General features: G+C 50.6%; 6 protein-coding genes across 6 annotated transcripts; 1 reads left to right on the forward strand and 5 right to left on the reverse strand.

Annotated features, from left to right (window-relative positions):
* Positions 1 to 1713: 1713 nt before the first annotated feature.
* On the forward strand, positions 1714 to 2289 carry HO173_007607 (uncharacterized protein; the record flags this gene model as incomplete). Its single annotated transcript, XM_037309509.1, has 2 exons — positions 1714 to 1717; positions 1802 to 2289. 2 exons carry the CDS (start codon positions 1714 to 1716, stop codon positions 2287 to 2289), a joined length of 492 nt encoding a protein of 163 aa, XP_037163588.1.
* A 4440-nt stretch (positions 2290 to 6729) lies between these two features.
* Positions 6730 to 8046, reverse strand: HO173_007608 (uncharacterized protein; the record flags this gene model as incomplete). Its single annotated transcript, XM_037309510.1, has 5 exons — positions 6730 to 6769; positions 6835 to 7691; positions 7750 to 7850; positions 7904 to 7955; positions 8011 to 8046. 5 exons carry the CDS (start codon positions 8044 to 8046, stop codon positions 6730 to 6732), a joined length of 1086 nt encoding a protein of 361 aa, XP_037163589.1.
* Positions 8047 to 8492: 446 nt separating this feature from the next.
* HO173_007609 (uncharacterized protein) lies at positions 8493 to 11258 on the reverse strand (the record flags this gene model as incomplete). Its single annotated transcript, XM_037309511.1, has 5 exons — positions 8493 to 10548; positions 10597 to 10648; positions 10713 to 10845; positions 10900 to 11105; positions 11252 to 11258. 5 exons carry the CDS (start codon positions 11256 to 11258, stop codon positions 8493 to 8495), a joined length of 2454 nt encoding a protein of 817 aa, XP_037163590.1.
* A 730-nt stretch (positions 11259 to 11988) lies between these two features.
* Positions 11989 to 12971, reverse strand: HO173_007610 (uncharacterized protein; the record flags this gene model as incomplete). The annotated part of the gene is made up of 2 exons (XM_037309512.1): positions 11989 to 12608; positions 12662 to 12971. The coding sequence occupies 2 exons, from the start codon at positions 12969 to 12971 to the stop codon at positions 11989 to 11991; spliced, it is 930 nt and encodes a 309-aa protein (XP_037163591.1).
* Positions 12972 to 13009: 38 nt separating this feature from the next.
* Positions 13010 to 13521, reverse strand: HO173_007611 (uncharacterized protein; the record flags this gene model as incomplete). The annotated part of the gene is made up of 3 exons (XM_037309513.1): positions 13010 to 13093; positions 13152 to 13284; positions 13409 to 13521. The coding sequence occupies 3 exons, from the start codon at positions 13519 to 13521 to the stop codon at positions 13010 to 13012; spliced, it is 330 nt and encodes a 109-aa protein (XP_037163592.1).
* A 668-nt stretch (positions 13522 to 14189) lies between these two features.
* On the reverse strand, positions 14190 to 15503 carry HO173_007612 (uncharacterized protein; the record flags this gene model as incomplete). Its single annotated transcript, XM_037309514.1, has 1 exon — positions 14190 to 15503. The coding sequence occupies one exon, from the start codon at positions 15501 to 15503 to the stop codon at positions 14190 to 14192; it is 1314 nt and encodes a 437-aa protein (XP_037163593.1).
* Positions 15504 to 17247: the final 1744 nt, after the last annotated feature.

The following is a 17247-nucleotide window of genomic DNA, read 5'->3' on the forward strand; positions in this document are numbered from 1 at the left end:
CTTCACTCTCCGTGCCTGCCAGCCCGGGAGCGAGTCATGTCCCAAGATTGAGAGGGGAGGCGATCCGTCCATCCTTTTCGAACCCGTAACACTTGGAAGGGAGCAGTGGCCGATCAAGACACGCCTCCACGACATCGAAATAAATCTATCACCGCAATCGGTCGTCGAGGGACCCGACATGAATCTGCTCGGATCCAACAAAAACGACCGTCACGCCTCCAGATTGGCATGCGGAATCCCGACCGGGACAGGGCGGTAAAAGTGTCGATGCGACTTCCGCGTAAGACCTGCGGACACGAAACCCTAGCCGGTACATCCGCCCGACTCAACCGTCTCGAAAGAAGCTGCGATTTCCTCTTCCAACCCTCGCGTCACTTACTGTCACAAGGTAGCGGCGCCGGGCGGGCCGAGACCGGTCGACGGTCCATCTGCCGCTGCCGATACAAGTAGCCCATACCGACTACACGGGAACGAAAGAGGGGGAAGACAAAAGCGGGCAGCAGCACCCTCCCATTTGCAACGCTTGTGCAATTCTCCGTATCCTGGGCTTGAAACCATCAGGGCCTACCATGAGTCTGGAGTGCCGAAATATATCGATCCGAGCGACCGGATCTGATCATTGGTTTTGACGCCATGGGAGCGTTGCGTCTGTCGTTCACTCAGATCATCAGACTCGCTCCTGATGTTTGAGATCAAGGCCTGGGATCGCGGCCGTGGCGACGCCCGGGGCGAGATGTGGGAGCGGAGGATGGTAAGTAGGGATTTTAAGGGGCGGTCGGCTTGTGGGGCAGAGAACTAAGGTCTCAGGGTTGATGCACTTCCCTCTGGTCTATTGGTGGGTTATCAGCGACATTGTGAAGTAAGGTCGAAAAAGCCGCGATTCCGTAGTCTTGATTCTCGGTATCTCTTCAAGTTTTTCGTTCTACCATATAGAATCCAGCCGTTGGAGAAACTGACGTGAGAGTACAATATCCTTATTCTTGAGGTTGCAAACTTGTCACTGGCGCTTTACAGTCTCCTCCTACGGGTCTGATTTGACTTCCTACTGTGCCGCAAATGCTCCTACAACAAGGAAATAATCTTCCTAGTAAGGGGACTCGACGGCGACAAAGACGGACTGCTTACTGGGAAGAGCCATCATCCGGTCGCTAGTTTTTTTTGCCACGCTATCTGGGAGCGCATTGGACAGTTTCACGGCATGTGCACAGAGGTCGAGGCTGTACGCCAAGCTATGGAATAAGTTATTTGGATCGCATGACAGGTTTGTGGACAAAGAGTTCTATCACAGCTTCCAGCAGGCTCAACGTGAGCCAAACGGATTTGGGAAGTGTGCAGAAGAGGTTGAACAATTTCTTGGACCAAGTGCGACATATCACGGTTGGATGGATGTGGGCGGATGTCGGGTGAGCGTCGATGGCGGCGACGCGTTGAGAAAGCGCTGGCGGAGTAGAGGGGTACTATGAGGTTTGTCTTCATGGTTCCGAGGTCCGGTACTCAAACACAATCAATGTCAAGTCCCGATAACGCACAAGCTCATTTCGGATCTTGGCAAACTGTGTTTGTCGGGCGCAATGCACTTCATACACTTGAGAGAGGCAACGGTCAATGAGTTGGGGTTTATTGTTGTCGGTATTCTTCTCAGCAAGCGGCAGATATATATCATCCACAGTATCCACAAAAAGTTCTTCAAAAGAACCGAGACCAGGTTTCAGCATGTGTGAAACGATCTGACTTGCCGAGCGCGTCCATCTGTGAAAGACTTCCGAGGATATCCACAACAGTAGATCCTCAAAAGTAATAGCATATCGAGCCAAATCTCGACAGCGACATCGAATATGCCCTCTGAGCTCAAGAAAGAGTTTTACAAAGCAGACCCTCAGCTCCGGAAAGAATGTTACGGGAAATCTCATAGATGTGGAGGCCGATCGAGGGACGCCTTACGACATCAGCCAGCCAGAAAGAGAAGCACTCAAAAGCTTCTCCCAGCCCTCCACCAATGGCCCATACGTAAGCCGTAAAGTCGTAACGGAGGCTATTGTTGAACACAACAAGCCGGGACGATTGCCACCGCCCGAGGAGACTGCCGCTATCGAACAAACCGGCGAGATCTTGAAACGCGGTAGCGTCCACCTCGATGTCGTGATAAATGCTTTTCTTGATCTGGATACCGTTTTCCCCTCGCGGGCGACTGCGCAACAACGTCACATTCAAATGGGGTTCTCCAGAAGCCTGTGGCCCCTACCTACCATGAATGGAGGAGTCGATCATAGGTCAAACGCGGAGGACTAAGAATGTGGGCCAATGTACGATTGTGTTGCACGCCCGCAGCATGAGAACGGGAAACATTTTGGCAGAAAACAAGCCAAGATCTTGTTTGGAGACGTCATGCAGGCTTGCAGGGAGTATGAACGCTTTGAATAATGTAGAATTGAACAAGTGAACCACGGCCGAGAGATGGTTGGGCTGAAAGCTTGGATGATAATAAGTTTCCTAAAATGTAATTATCGTGTGCGTCTAGACCATTCGAGCTCCCAAAAACATAGAACCACGGCCAGTAGCCCAAAGTCCACATCATCTGGCAGGTCGAATTTTAAGGTTTGGAACTCGATGCTCATGCCACTCTGCACCTTGTCCCGTTCGTCCCTGCTTTAAGAAGCGCAAGATTAGACCTCGCAACCGATCATAGACGTCGCTCTGAACTTGAAGGAGGAATGCAATACTAATTAGAAAACAAAGGGTTCGAGCCGAAAATCTATCGCTGCCGAAAATCAGCCAACTCAAGCTTCAAAAGCTAGGATTCCGTGGCTCTTGATCCAAATTTAATTCCATCTTACAGTCTGAGCAAGCTCAAATGCTGGGGACTGAGAACATGAATGACTGCCTGCCTGGGTTTGTTTTGTAAACAGGGGATCGCCTTCCCCTGCTTAATGTCTTGTAGCGAGTGACTGCCTTCAGGGGAGCGCTTCCTACTTGCCTAAAGGGACTGAGATGGTAAGAAGAGAACACCTTCCTTGGGCTCCTCAGAAGAGCAAGAGCATCTTTCCATATTCGAAATAAGTAGGCATTCTTTCTGAATAGAACAGTTGCACGAGCAGGTTGCTCGGAAGGATTTCCAATGCCTTTTTATCCTGTCTGCATATCAGTAGCGGTAAACTGCTGTTGGGGACCCACCCATATGGCAGGAGCATCCTTCCTCGGCAGGACCGAATTCTTCGCCCCTCGTGAACAGAGCAACTGCGTAGGTGTACTCTGCTAGCTTGCCCAACAACTTCCCAACCTGCCATTCTCTTGTTTACTTTCTCCATTCTCTGCCCTCAATCGTCTATCCACCTTTCCACGTTCCCAACTTCGCATAGCTCGTGCACATCGAGATCATGAACTGCTCGCCTTTATCCGGCATTGTTCAAGTCCCAATCTCCTCGCGGCACCCCAGCACACATTGCAATGCCGTTGAACGGGAGGCTACTGCCTGGAGAAACTCAGAACCGATCAGACATCTTCCAACAAGATACTAGCACAATCAAGTGCTGCAACAGTCGGTATACAGTGTCTGAGTCCATCATCATTGTCTCTGGCTGACCATTGTAGTGCTCCAGGTCTACTCCGCAACCATCGCCCACGGCAAAGGAAGAGAGGCTTCGGAAGTTCCTTGGACACATGCAAAGGCCAGTATTCGGTCCCCCATTCCCGGGACAATGACGTCTAACCACTGGTCTGAGCCTGTGGCAATGATGATTTCCGTGCGCTATACTGAGTCTGCTGCGGGACAAGTACCTTGTTGCTGTGCTCTGACTGCTGGGGAATTTATAGGTCTTTGTCAGTCAAGTCACGAGAGGGTTTGAGGGCAGGCAGGCATGGGCACATACAAAAGGCCAGTATTCGGTCCCCCATTCCCGGGACAATGATGTCGAACTTTCTATCTGAGCAAACACGACCCCTCTGCAATGATGATTTAATCTGATCGTACTGAGTCTGCTGCGGGAGAAGTACTTTGTTGCTGTGCTCTGACTGCTGGGGAATTAACAGGTCTTTGTCAGCCAAATCATGAGAGGGTTTGAGAGTAGACAAGCATGGGCACATACAAAAGGCCAGTATTCGGTCCCCCATTCCGAGAACAATGATTTCTCCTATTTTTGTCTGAGCCCGCATAACCCCGCAATGATGATTTAAACCGTGTTGAGAATGAGTTCATGTCGGAGAAGAACCTTGTTGCTGTGCTCTAACTGCTGGGGAATTTATAGGTTTTGTTGAAATGCCAAGCAATTTTCCAGGTACCAGAGGCACCAGTAACCGCGAAGATGCTCATACCTGCTCACGCATGACCCGACCTCTTCAGTCTTGACAAGGTGCGCTCTACTCCGCGGAGACACAGGGGTGGATGATGGTCTGCTTGGCCGGATACGATTTTGCTTCTTGGGGTTCTCGCAAGCGTTCCCCGGTGATGAAATACTTGGGTATGCGTCGAGGGACTGAGAAGGTCACTGCTTGTCCGGCCCGAGACATTGCTTGACAAGTAGCTGCATATGAAACTGCAAGAGCCAGCCTTAGAGCCAAATTCAGTTTATCTGTCCAAGTATGAATGAAGCCTCCCTAGACTGAAATACTCCGCTTAGCAGTTTCAAAGCCTCTCATATTGAATATTCATCTGCATATGCCTGTTGCCTCCGTTGCCCAGGATTCCAGGAAGAAATTTGCCATGGGCCTCATCCAGCATTCTTTCTAATAAGAAGCTTCATCTTACCCAAACTTAACGCAACCATCGTCTCTGAGCCGCTTTCCTCAGCCTGTCGAGATCATGGCACGTGACTCAGCAGAAAAATTAATGAGGACCTGGCTCGCTGGCTCGCCTGGCTTGGAATTTGCATCGTACGGTTGACCGTAAGTAAATTCTGGGCGACCATGCACGCTAAATACACATCCAACTACCCTCCTACCATCCCAAAAAAATCCTCAAACACTGGCCGTCAATCGTGGCCATCTTGACTCAAAACCTTATTGCGCACCAATAGAGGCATAAGAGGAAAGTGAAGGAAGCCAATCTTGGAACAATAAATATTCCCGCTGCAGAGTCCGGAGGGGACATTCCATATTTGGGGACGTTTCGCTGGAGGTGCGTGATGGGGGCCGGTTAGCTGTTCAGCGCGTAGAATAAAAAATGCAGTGCCAGCATGTGTTTTTTCTTGCCATCTCTCCTCTGCTATTCGCTGTTCGCTTCTCGAGTTTGTTGTGATCGCCTTTCGTTCACGGAGGGAAGAAGGGCGGACGACTCGATTGTACTATTGAGCCTCGTACCTCCTTCTGTTATATCTACTGTCAGTTGCATTTTCAAATCGTCTTCTGCACTAGACCCTTTCCCGTCTCAAGACTCGAGACCGGTTCCTCTAAATATTCGCTGCCTTTGACGCCTTGGTTCTCCAGACGAGACGAGCGAGACAGATACCTCCTCTCCCAACCCGAAAGCCACCACCATCCATCGCAGCCATGGCCAAACCAGCCACCGAAAACGCCCCCCGTGAATCTCCATGGGCTGAAAACCGTCCTCATACCCTTCTGGATCATCCAGCTCCTCTTCGTGTGCATCCTCCTCTGCGCCCAAATCTGAGCTTCTCTAAACCGGACTCGACGCGTACCGCCTCCCTCCTAATCCTTCCCCTTCCTACGTTAACAAAATCAGCTAACATACCATTTCCCGCCACAGCGCCGGGCTCCTGCAAATGATCATCTGCGCCGTGGGCATCATCCTCGACGTCACCGTGATCATTCCTTCGCCAAACCTGCAACCGATCACGTATCTGTCTCGCAATGCGTCAAGATGACAATCTGGGTCATAACATCCCTGCTCGCGGTCGTGGCGTCCGAGTAGGATCAAAGCGAGCGCCACGCTGAGGAGCGATGACGGCACGGATGTGATATTATCGAGCGGGGTCATCGAGGCCATGATACATCCGTGACAGAGTCCTCGCTCTTCTCTGCTGTGCTTCTCCGCTTCGTTTCCAAGCTTCCCCCGAGTCCCAGTGCAGATCCGTAGTCGTCTGTATATCCGTAGAATAGGGGACGGGGGGCGGGTGGGGGCTAACATCAACATCCAGCCTCGCCTACATATTCCCAACCCCAAATCTACACCCTCCGTCATCTACCACCGGCATCGCCCCTCCATCTCGACCCCCGACCACGAGCTTCTCTTCTACAACGAATGGCCCTGACTCGGACCCCCGGCAATCGCGGAGGCGAACCATTCGCGTGTTGATTTCCAACAATCACGACAACGTACGTGATGATGATGATGATGATGATGGCAGTCCGCCCATCTACACCGGATGCAAATCCTACGGATGTGCATGGATGGGCCGCTTGAGAGCGGAGGCGAAGAGGTGGCGCCGAGGCCGGTGGCGGGTATGATGGGGTGGAGGCGGGAGATGGGTGCCGGGGGGGAGGTGGCTGGTGGTGGTATGAGTGTTGGGAGTTTGAAGGGTGGGGCGGAGGGCGGTTGGGCTGTCGGGTTAGGAGGTTGAGGTGGGGGTCAAGGGTTCGGTGTGTAGGAACGGGCGATGAATGTATATATGTTCTCCGGATAAGGGGAAGCTTTCGCGGGATGTAGTGGGTGACTGTCTTCAAATTCAAAGTGGCTGAGCATTGAGAGTCATGCCAAGGCAACGACGAGCAGATTGCTCATGGTAGGATCTGGAGCGATGTGTTAAGACAGGAAAACTAAAGATTGTATCGGTCTATCTACAACTTGGCCCGCCGCCTCTTCTCATTGACAATGCGTCTATGCTTCGTGAGCAATCCTATCACTGTAGCGAACGATGGATAGCTGGTGGACCACATACCTACCTCTCGCGCCCAAACTTGCTCGGCCCTGCGGGTTTATTTTCTAAGATCTGCTCAATCTCCTCCATGTACTCGGGCGTCAGCTTCGCCAACACACTCAGCGCCTTGCAATTATCGACGATCTGCTCCGGCTTCGTGGCGCCCAAGATAACCGTGCTGACATTCTCGTTCTTCGCCGCCCAAGCGAGCGCAAGCTGCGATGCAGAGCCTCCCAGCTTCTCAGCGACTGTGGTTAATTTTTTGACCTTTTCAATCTGTGCTTTGCCCTCGGGAGATTCCAGCTGTTTGATTTTGCTGTCAAAGAAGTCTTTGTGGTTGTGGAAGCGAGAACCTTCTGGGATGCCATCATTATATTTGCCCGTCAACAGTCCACTAGCCAGCGGTGACCAGATCGTAGTGCCGTACTTGAACTGGTCGAACAGCGGGGCATATTCGACCTCGAAGCGCTCGCGGTGGAAAGCGTTGTACTGCGGCTGCTCAGCGATAGGAGCAATGAGGTTGAATTTCTCCGCAATCTGCGTGGCCTCCATGATCTGCACAGCAGACCACTCGCTCGTGCCCCAATAGTATGCCAGGTTCAGGTTCCTGATAGCCTGTGTAAAGCCCTCCACGATCTCCTTCATAGGTGTAGCATAATCAGGCCTGTGCGCAAACACCACGTCAACGTATGGCTGCTGTAGCCTTGCCAGCGAGCTCTTTAACCCTTCGACGACATGTTTCTTGGAGAGACCGCGGGTATTGGGTTCCTTGCGGCCGGTGCCAAAGAACACTTTGGTGATGAGAACATATTCGTCGCGGGGCCAGGCGAGTTCTTTGAGGGCACTGCCCATTTCGAGCTCGGACTGGCCGTTGGCGTAGACCTATAGTCCGAGTTAGCGTGCATGCATTGAGTGCTCTGGCGAACTAAGACAAATGTACCTCAGCGGTATCAAAAGTATTGACGCCATGATCCCAGGCAGCTTGCAAGCACTCCTTCACTATGTTTCCCTTCTGTGTGCCACCGTAGGTAAGCCAGCCACCTGGAACGGCTGTCAGAATCGTCTGTGTGAGGTAGGATATTGCCCGCTCATACCAAGAGACAAAATTGAGACCTTGAGGCCGGTTGGCCCGAGGTGGCGGAAGACCTGTGTCAAATCAGTATCGCCGGCTGCATTATAAGGTGCGGACCGCATAATGTACCATATCCTTAGGCTCATATTTAGATTCGACAGCCATTATAGAGGGTGGTATTGGTAGATGTCGCAAAGTTTGTGTATACAAATTGGTATGTGATGAGGTGTAATAAAGGCTTGGGGAGGTTGTATTATTATTCATGTTGATTTTCGCACCACTGTGACGTCACTGACGTCTTTTCGCAGCGAGCTAACGTACCTAAGTGCCTAATTCTCACTAGCCTAAGGTACTTTTTTCGGCAATGAAGGGGAGCCATTACATGATATTGCCATAAGCTGATGAGAAGATAAAAAAGGTAAAGCCAATCACCCCAGCCCCATCCTAGGTCACTGTTGCCAGCTTAAGCAGATATATTCCCTGAGACACGCACCAAACTCCATCTCTGAACTCTGAACCGTAGCGTCCTCCGACTACCCTGATCCATCCGCGCCGATAGCCACATGAAAGAAATGGTATATCGACGTCAATGGTAGACCTCTGCAATCCCTTCAGGCGGCATTGCCGAATTCTCGAAGGGCTTCCTCGTATACGGAAGCAGGGATAGTGGCAATGAATGCAGCAGCAGCACCCAGCAAGCCGAAGCCCACGCCCATCACGAACTTGCCAATACCTCCAGGCGACGGCGATGACTTCCTGGCCTTCTTACGAGCTGGTCCTTCAATGTCATCGCCTTGAACGGTCGTCGTGATTGATGCTGAGCCGACAGCGGGCTCAGCAGCACTCCCTTGAGATATAGAGGCGGTGGGAGTCTGAAAGATGTTTTCCCTAGGCTGAGCGTCAGGTAGAGGAGTGTCTCGATCTACGAGTCCGAGTTGACGCTGCGTGGTATTATCTTCACCGGATTGCCACATGAAATCAGTGGGGTCGACGTGTGATCGCAGTCTGTGAAGGGAATAGGGTGAAAAGACGGCCTCGGAATTTGCCTCTGCGAAAGTCCTCTTGGAGCCAGAGATGCGTGTCACGGGCGGACTTGGTTTAGGTGTGTTGGGTGTAGCTTCAACGTCATCGCTCCCATTCATTCCTCCATATTTCCTCTTGAAAGACCTAGGATTCTCAGCAAGGTAATTCTCGACAAGACTTGGAATCGTGATCTTGGATGCTTGCTTTCCGGTCCGGGAAAAACAATCGGCATTCATGATCATGTCGCCGTTCTCTTCATGGGGGTCAGCCCATGTGACGGTCGGCTTCTTGTGCTGATTCTTTACATGGCCTGGCTTTGGCGAGCGGGGTGTGGGTACCGTAACCTTTGGCTGACTGCTGAACGGTCCCTGATCGTATAAGCGAGGTTCCGGGCTCTGGAGCTCTGGCCAGGAGTATGCTCCAATAGGTTCTTCGCGAGATGCTGTATTGCCTAGAGCATGCTCCGTGGAATGAGAGTGAGTGGTCTTGGCGGCCGCAGGCCATTGGGAGACAGGAAAATTATCAAGGATGTCTCGACCTAAGCTCGTTTTTGGGTCGCTCGCCTTTCTAGCTAGTGCCGCATCTGATGGACTGGGTGCCCGCTGAGCCCATGCGGAGGACGGCCCGGCAGGCTGGCTTACGTCGATGGCGTCGCTAACGCTGAGATCACTAAGATGAGGAGGACGAAATTCATCGAATGGAGGCGTTAGCGTTGTGTAATGCGGTTTTTCACTGCCGACTTGGAAAGTGACTTTGGGCTTAGAGCTGTTTGGTATTCCAACATTGAGGATTGAAGGCTCAGGGAAAGGCTCCAAGTTTTCGTCGAAGAAATCTGGATCATAATCAAACCCGTCGTCATCCTCGCTGTCGAAGCCATCGGTGGCCCCAGCAGTCGAGTCAGCAAGAACGTTCGTTGGTTCGTGTCCTCTTGCTTCATCCTCACTAGCCATCTTGGCCTGGGTCTCAGGGATGATGCGGTGTCTCTGAGTCTCCGAGTCCCGATCGCTCTGTTTCTGGGCTACACTCATCATTGTCGGCATTGTCACAGCAGACGTTTGAGGAGCAACTTGCGGGTCATCCCAGACCCTTGATCGGTTCGGCTGATCAGCTTTTGAAGGTTCGTAAAACGGTAAGACGTCCGGGCCGTCATCTTCGCTCTCGGTATCCACATCAGTAACATCGGTACATACACCTTCGAGGTTAATAGGGTTCTCCTGAGATGTACCATCTTTGGAAGTCTCGGTCAAAAGATCTCGCAAGCTGGGGCCTTTTAGGTTGAGACCGCGCGTCTCGCCGGGCGCTGGCCCAGTTTTAGAGCTTTGAGCTTCGCCTTCGGTGTTGTTGTATGCTTTTCCAACGGCTTGACGATCGGGTGTGGTGGCTGCAGAAACCTCTTCTTCATCGCCTTGGACGGACGACGCGATTTGTACCTCTTCTTCTTCTTCATCCTCCGAGTCGACTTCATCATCCGTAGATGGAACGGAGAAAGTATGACGGTGGGAATCGACGATCTGAACGGAACCCTCTCGAGATGGTTCGGAGGAGTGGTCAAAGTCATTAGTGAAGGGAGGGCGACTGATGGAAGCCGTATGCACTAGTCTTTGAGCCTCCATGACTGTAGTGGAGTGGCTGTCATGCACCTCACTATACTATATCAGCCACAAAATTGCTAGACAGAGATGAGGGACCAACCTGCGAGATTCCCACCTCGAATGAACACGGAAATCTTTGGCTGGGTATGTGACTATAGAGAGTGAATAAACCAAATGGCATCTTAGAAGCGTTTGCTGGTGGAAAGGAGGACCCACCTGCTCCGCTTGTAACTCTCTGGCCGAATGTGATGACCTCTCCGTCTACCACAGCAAATTCCACCCCAGCCTCCAACCTCTGCTTGTCTATGTAGGTGCCATGGGTTGATCCGCAGTCTTGTAGGTAGATTTCCTGCATTGTGATCTTAGCATTTCATTCTTATTACAGTCGGCAGTGTTGACTCACCTGCTGGTTACAAGAAGCTGTGAATTTTGCATGGGTCCTTGATAGGATCGGATATTCAAACCATGCATTGTCTGGAGCAGCAAGGAGCCCTTTGCTGGGGTTCTTGGAAGCTCGGCCAACGCTGACGGATAGGTTATCTGGGGTGACTGCAATAGTCCGGTGGTTTTGCTTCTCATCTCGTCCGAGCGGTACCAAAGTAATTTTGACTGTGTACCGATGTGTCAGCATCAAGTAAGAGTCAGAAGTCGCTTTTCGGGTGCTGTGTGCGGGCAGATATCGGAAAAGGATCACCATCTCAACCTGTCGGCGAGGCTCATCCACGATGTCGGAGAAATATGAAGGAGCGACTTACCCTCCATATTGTTGTTAGACATTTCCATGTACTACTACCAGCCAGAGATCTCAGTCAGCATATGTTGTTGCAGCTCGAAAGCTTTTCAGGCCAGGTTGCGAGGAGCACGGTTAACACTGACTTGGCGAGATGACGAGTGTGACTCGATTGCCGGCCCGAAACTTCTCAACACACAGGCTTGGTAGTCAATATAACGGACTCTTTGTCCGCGGTATTGGAGTACTGTCCTATCAAGGAGAATATATTTTGTTCATGACCGTCGAGGGAAGCAGGAGGTTGTCGAGGAGAGATGAGGCAGCCCGGCGATGGATGGGTCACTTTCTATCTTGGTGGGGTAAATAGGGCTGCCAAGACACTGATACGCTAGCGCCATCTCTCGATCATGGAAAGTCATGCCCAGACCATACCAGGCTTCGAGACTACGAGAGGCTTCGATGAGAATATTCGAAGACTTGCTATCTACATGTACTTCCCAGCTCTGATGATAAGTACAGATAATCATGGAAAACTGCATTGATGTCAAAGCTAGGAATAAGGTACCCCGCAGACTCCCGGTCCACGTATCCAAGTACATCTAAAAAGAAGGCTAGCGGTAAATTCTGTGCGTCAAACCGTGAGAGTCTCTTGCGAAAAGGCGGATCAAAAATTCGCTGAACATTTGCCGCCGCCTAGATGCCGCATTTCGAAAAGAATGAAACCCTATCCAACCTCTGCCGTGAATCTTTGCAAGCTGAGAGCTAGTGCATCGCGTCCAGTCCTCCTTGCAGCTCCTGTTCAAGTTCCATGCCATGCATTTGCTGTGAGTGTGCTGCTTCCTGAGGCCTTGGGTCCTCATGAGACCATTGATTGGCGTTTTCGGGAATAGGCACATTGATCTGCCCACTCATTTGCTGCTGCGGTTGCTGTACGCGCACTTGCTGTCTGAATCGAGCCACTTCGGCAAGGATCATTTTCCTCATCTCAGGCACATCCTCTACGACTTCAAAGTGGAAGTCGAACGTCGTTGCACAGGAGGGCTCATCCGAGGCATCGTGCCAGATATGCAAGTAGCGGTGCTCAAGCGCTTCCTCGACAGAGATTCGAGCGGATGGATCGAAAGCCAGCATCTTATCCAATAAATCCAAAGCATCGGGGTTGGCGTTCGAGAAGAGCCGCAGGAAGGGCACTTTGGGCATGTAAGGTAGATTGCGGACATACTCTTGTGCTCGAGGCGATCCAATCCGTGACAGTGTTTCTTCGTTCGGAGTTCCGAGATAGTGGAGAATTTGGTTCAGCTGGTCCACGTAATCTCTTCCTTTGAAGAAAGGTCGGCCACCCAGCAGCTCGGCAAGAATGCAGCCAATAGACCAGACATCGACTACTCTGATTAGCTGGATCGGCTCTAGGTGCAGGAGGCATGGAGAAACACACTTGCTTTAGTATAACTTTGAAAGCTCAACATGATTTCCGGTGCCCGATACCATCTTGTGGCGACGTATTCGGTCATGTAGCCTGCGTTCTCTTCTGGATCCATGGAAAAGCCTCTTGCAAGACCAAAGTCACAGATCTTCAGCTCACAGTCTGCGTTGACCAACAAGTTGCCTGGCTTAAGATCTCGGTGGAGGACGTTCGCTGAGTGAATGTACTTCAAGCCGCACAGGATTTGATAGATAAAAGACTGAAAATGGGCATCGGTCAGAGGTTGGCCAGATCTGATGATTGCTGCCAGATCACACTCCATAAGTTCTAGGTAGAGTCAGTAGGGAGTTCGCTATGGGCTCAATTTGTCCACCTGCCTTCATAGAGATACGTCTCATTGAAGTTGTCCGGCCGAGGGATGTCCATATCGTAGAGGCATGTTATCTTGACAGGTCCGTCAGCACTGCTGTCAGAAAGTCGAACTTTTCGACGACACTCTTACATTGCGGTGACCTCGGAAGTGCTGTAGAAGCTTGATCTCACGCAAAGCCCGCTTTGCAAGGATCTTCTTGCTGAAAACATTGGTGACTTTCTTGATTGCGACACCTTCGCCGGTATGGTTGTTGGTGGCCGCGCTGCGAGCTGAGGGTTAGCAGATCCACTGGAACCTCCCGAGCAGGATGGCCCAGCGTAGTGCTCGAGGACAATGCAGCATCCTTGGATACCAGAGATCAATGACGAAAGGACTGAGTGACATACCACACTATGCCATAAGCTCCCTGCCCCAGCTCCTTCGTTACGTTGTATCGCTCGTCGACAATAAAGTCTTGATTGAAGACCTTGAAGACTTTGCGGCCTTGAAGGTCAGCCATATTGTCCCAGTGTGACTAGTTAAATAGTCGGTAAAAGGCAAACGATGGGAAAGATTGTGCGCTTATATCTTTCGGATGCGGTATGGCCAAGGCTAGTTGTGTGTCGCGCGTGTCACTGGAAGGGAGGTGTGAAAGCAAGCTTGGGTATGAGTAGAAAAGGACAGGAGTTCAGAAAGTGGCAGATGCCACGGACACCGCTGGATATATATTATTAACCAGTAGCAAGGGATCAGCGAGGCTATGTGACACAGCTGTAGGTTTGAAACGTGGTGGAAATGGAAATGGAAATGGAAAGGTGGTGGGGAAACGAATGGCCGAATGGTAGGGCTGAGCAGGGGTCCGACGCTGTTCTGGTTCAGCCCAAAAAGGCGCACTAGTCACAGCGGGTCCCGAATCCCGATCGCGCTGTCCAACACCTTTCTAGCTTAAAGTACCTTAGCTTATACCCGTCACTTTTCCAACCTTGAATGCCTTCAGCTCCTCTTCAGCTTCTGACTCCTGACTCCTGACTCTTGACTTCTAACCCCTGAAAAGAATAAGAGATGCTAATCATGTCCAGGATGTTGCTTGTTCAAAAAGATTAGCCCGCTCCAATCAAAACCCATAACTTACTTATTTGTGCAGATCTAGAGAACAAAACTTGCATTGGCCTGAAAAGCTATTCAAATTTACTGAAAAATAGCCTCTTCCTCGCCGAAAATGTCAATATATTCTCCTGCCATGGTCCCGTCCAATAACCTTCCAACATCCAGTCCGATCCTCTTCCCAAACTCCACACCATTCTTGACCGCCTGAATCGCGTCCTCCTTTCCAATATCGTGCTCGTTCAACACTTTCACTAGGTCGCCGGCTAGGTCCATTCGAGAATCCTTCCAGATGAAGCACGGAACTTGCGAGGGACTTATAATCTCTGCGCGCCATTGTGGCATCACCGACTCGAGGATGAGTCCTGTCACCACCTTTGACATCCACTTCTTCACTGCTTGAGGCTTCAGGTGCTCCCCAGGACTATTGTAATACTGCCATGACCAGAGCCTCACCACATGCTGGAGTGTGTGGTAAATTTTCTCAATCACAATGTTGAGAATTGATCGAATCTCTGCTTGTATGCTACCTGGTTGTTCGTTGACAAGCTGAGATCGTGCCTCCCATGGCAGTATAAGCGCATCGACCAGTGGCCTGTACTCGGTCCGCTCCTTCTCCTCCACGATGCCCGGTCGTCCGAAACTAAGACTTCTCAGGCATATCGCAGTCCGTCTCGCTATCTTCGTCTTTGTGTATGACTCGGTCGCATTGATATCCACATCCACACGGTCTTGCATGTCTTGGAGGAACATGACATTCCGCACGCCGGTGAACTCGTTGTTGTCGATCATTCGCAGGATTTCGAGGAGCTGCTCGTCGTACGCCCAGCCATGCGCTCCAGGGTCGTGGCAATAGTTCTCTGAGATGATGGCATCCTTTAAGTGTTGTGCTTGTGCCGAAGTCCTATATTTGCTGTCTCCAAAGAGCCACTTCCATTCTCCGAATTGCTCGATCTCTATACCGCGGAAGATTGCGGTTTGATTCGCTTTGAAGATGCTTTGGTTGATTGCGCTACTATTGATCAATTCGGAAATGTTCCGCAGGTGGATGTGTTGCATCAACTTCAAGACCAAATCGGAAGGCAGCTTTTCGAAAGGGGAAGGGCGCTGCTTCTGTTTCTTCCGTCGCTGATGGTTTGCCTTATGATCCTTTTTCATCTTTCTCATTGTCCAAGCCATCCTCCTTATTTCAAGATCTCGTGCAAGCTGTCTCTTTTGGTGTTCGGTCTGCATGAATCGCTTCGGCTGGGGCCCGTATGGATCTTCTCCATCGGAATCGCGCACGCTGGCGGCATTTGCCGCTTGGAAAATGTCGTGGGATGTCCAAATTGAGGGCTCGGCAACTGGTGTCTCTGTCGAGGACTCCCTATCTATGAAGTCACGCAGACGCAGTGCCATCGCTGCGATATGCTAAGAGCAAGGCGAAGTAGTATGTTTGCTACACAAGAGGTCAGGTCTTGGATCTCAAAATCGTGTGAGCAGACGTTTGGGATGAAGAGCCTTACTTGAAATAAGTCAAGTACCTTACTGGTGAAGTGTTGAGTCAACGCCTTGGTGATGAGGTAGTCCGGTTGTGTGATGATCTCAAAGAGCTTGGGTCGATAAGTGTCGTTGAGGAAATTTGGCGATGGCTGAGGTAGCTGACGAGATTTAGTATTCTTGAGTCGAAACCTCTCCATGTGTGCGTACACTTTTTTTATATATCCTGATCGCGTAAGTAATCGAGATAGACTTACTGTTGTGGTGAGAAGCTTTTTCAGTGTTTGGGAAAAGCTCTGAAGTAATGGCGACAATGCTCAACGTGGGATCTATGCTGATGAATGATGATTGCTAACAGGAAGCTAGAGAAGAAGATGCTGGTGAAGATGTGCGGTGAATGCTATCTTGTCTCAAGTAAGGATCTCTGTTGTATTTGGCGAGAATTGTGAAGGTCTCTTATTGTGCAGAAGAAATGATATTTCCCGTCCCCTCATATGCTATGTACACTTTAGAAATATTCGACTTTTTCTTCTGACTCAGATAACCTTCTCATCCCAATTCTCTCCAAAAATTCATTTTATTGCATTTCTTTGAGTATTGGCCTAAATGGGTCAAGTACGAAGCCAAGCATGCCAAGGACCTCAATTCCCTCTTCGAAACAAAGGGAATGGATTCAACTTTGAGTCGCATATGGAGCAATTCGCTCATGTTGGACCGGAAATCCGGAGTTCTGGCCTAAGAACCTCCCAGCCTGGCCCCAGCAGTGGACTAGATATGCTTCGAGAAAGCAAATGGCTAATGTTCAGTATACCGTTCTCGGGAAATGCGCGCACGGGTATGATGCCCAGCAGTCCGAATAATACAGACCCCTTTTCCCCTTACCTCCGGATGGAAGAGCAGGACGATCCTTCATACTCGGGTCAATGGACACGCTCCAAACCGCACACCCTCCGTCCCATTTTCTGAGGGAAGGCACGATGAACATCATCACGCTCACCGCCTACACCACTAGCAGCGGCCCTAGAAACATGACATCTAACAACCCCGTCCTTCCCATTACCACGGGGATAGATTTCCGGAAATGTAATCGCAGCAACACTCGTCGCCGCCTTCCTCGCATATCCCCTATTACTTTGGTGCAGGAGCTGCTTGTGGAGTCTATTAAATGCCTGCGATTGCGCGTGTAAAACCTGTCCCGCTCCTTGGAGAGTTGTAATGGTCTGATGGCCGGGGGTGAATGGTTTTAGGTAGTATAGATGGGACTGGCTAGATGATAGAAGTGAAGAATCTTACCATTGTACGTTCACTGATGTGAAAGTGTGGACCCCAAGAAAAAGAACTCACCCTCAGTTCTGATGTTCATTGTCCACGAACACTGTGCATTCATTTCACTCTCGATATCATCTTGATAAGGGTGTCTCTGGCACTATGGATAGTTACTTCCAGTTAGACTAGTCTCAACCAAGATCTCTTCCACCTCAAGTCTAAACTTCTTTTCTTGCATTAGCTCAAGGACATATCACCCCTGTAGCCGAAAACCCTTCAAGCGTAGTGAATTCAATCTCCAATAGCTGCTCCTCCCATCGCAAATCACCACTCCATCTCTCCCACTTGCAAAAGATGCCGGACTTCTCTTTCCTGTCATTGAGGCCGCGTTGTACTA

This window comes from Letharia columbiana (genome assembly GCF_014066305.1).
Source record: "Letharia columbiana isolate WasteWater2 chromosome Unknown Sc0000025_s0, whole genome shotgun sequence".
Classification (NCBI taxonomy): domain Eukaryota; kingdom Fungi; phylum Ascomycota; class Lecanoromycetes; order Lecanorales; family Parmeliaceae; genus Letharia; species Letharia columbiana.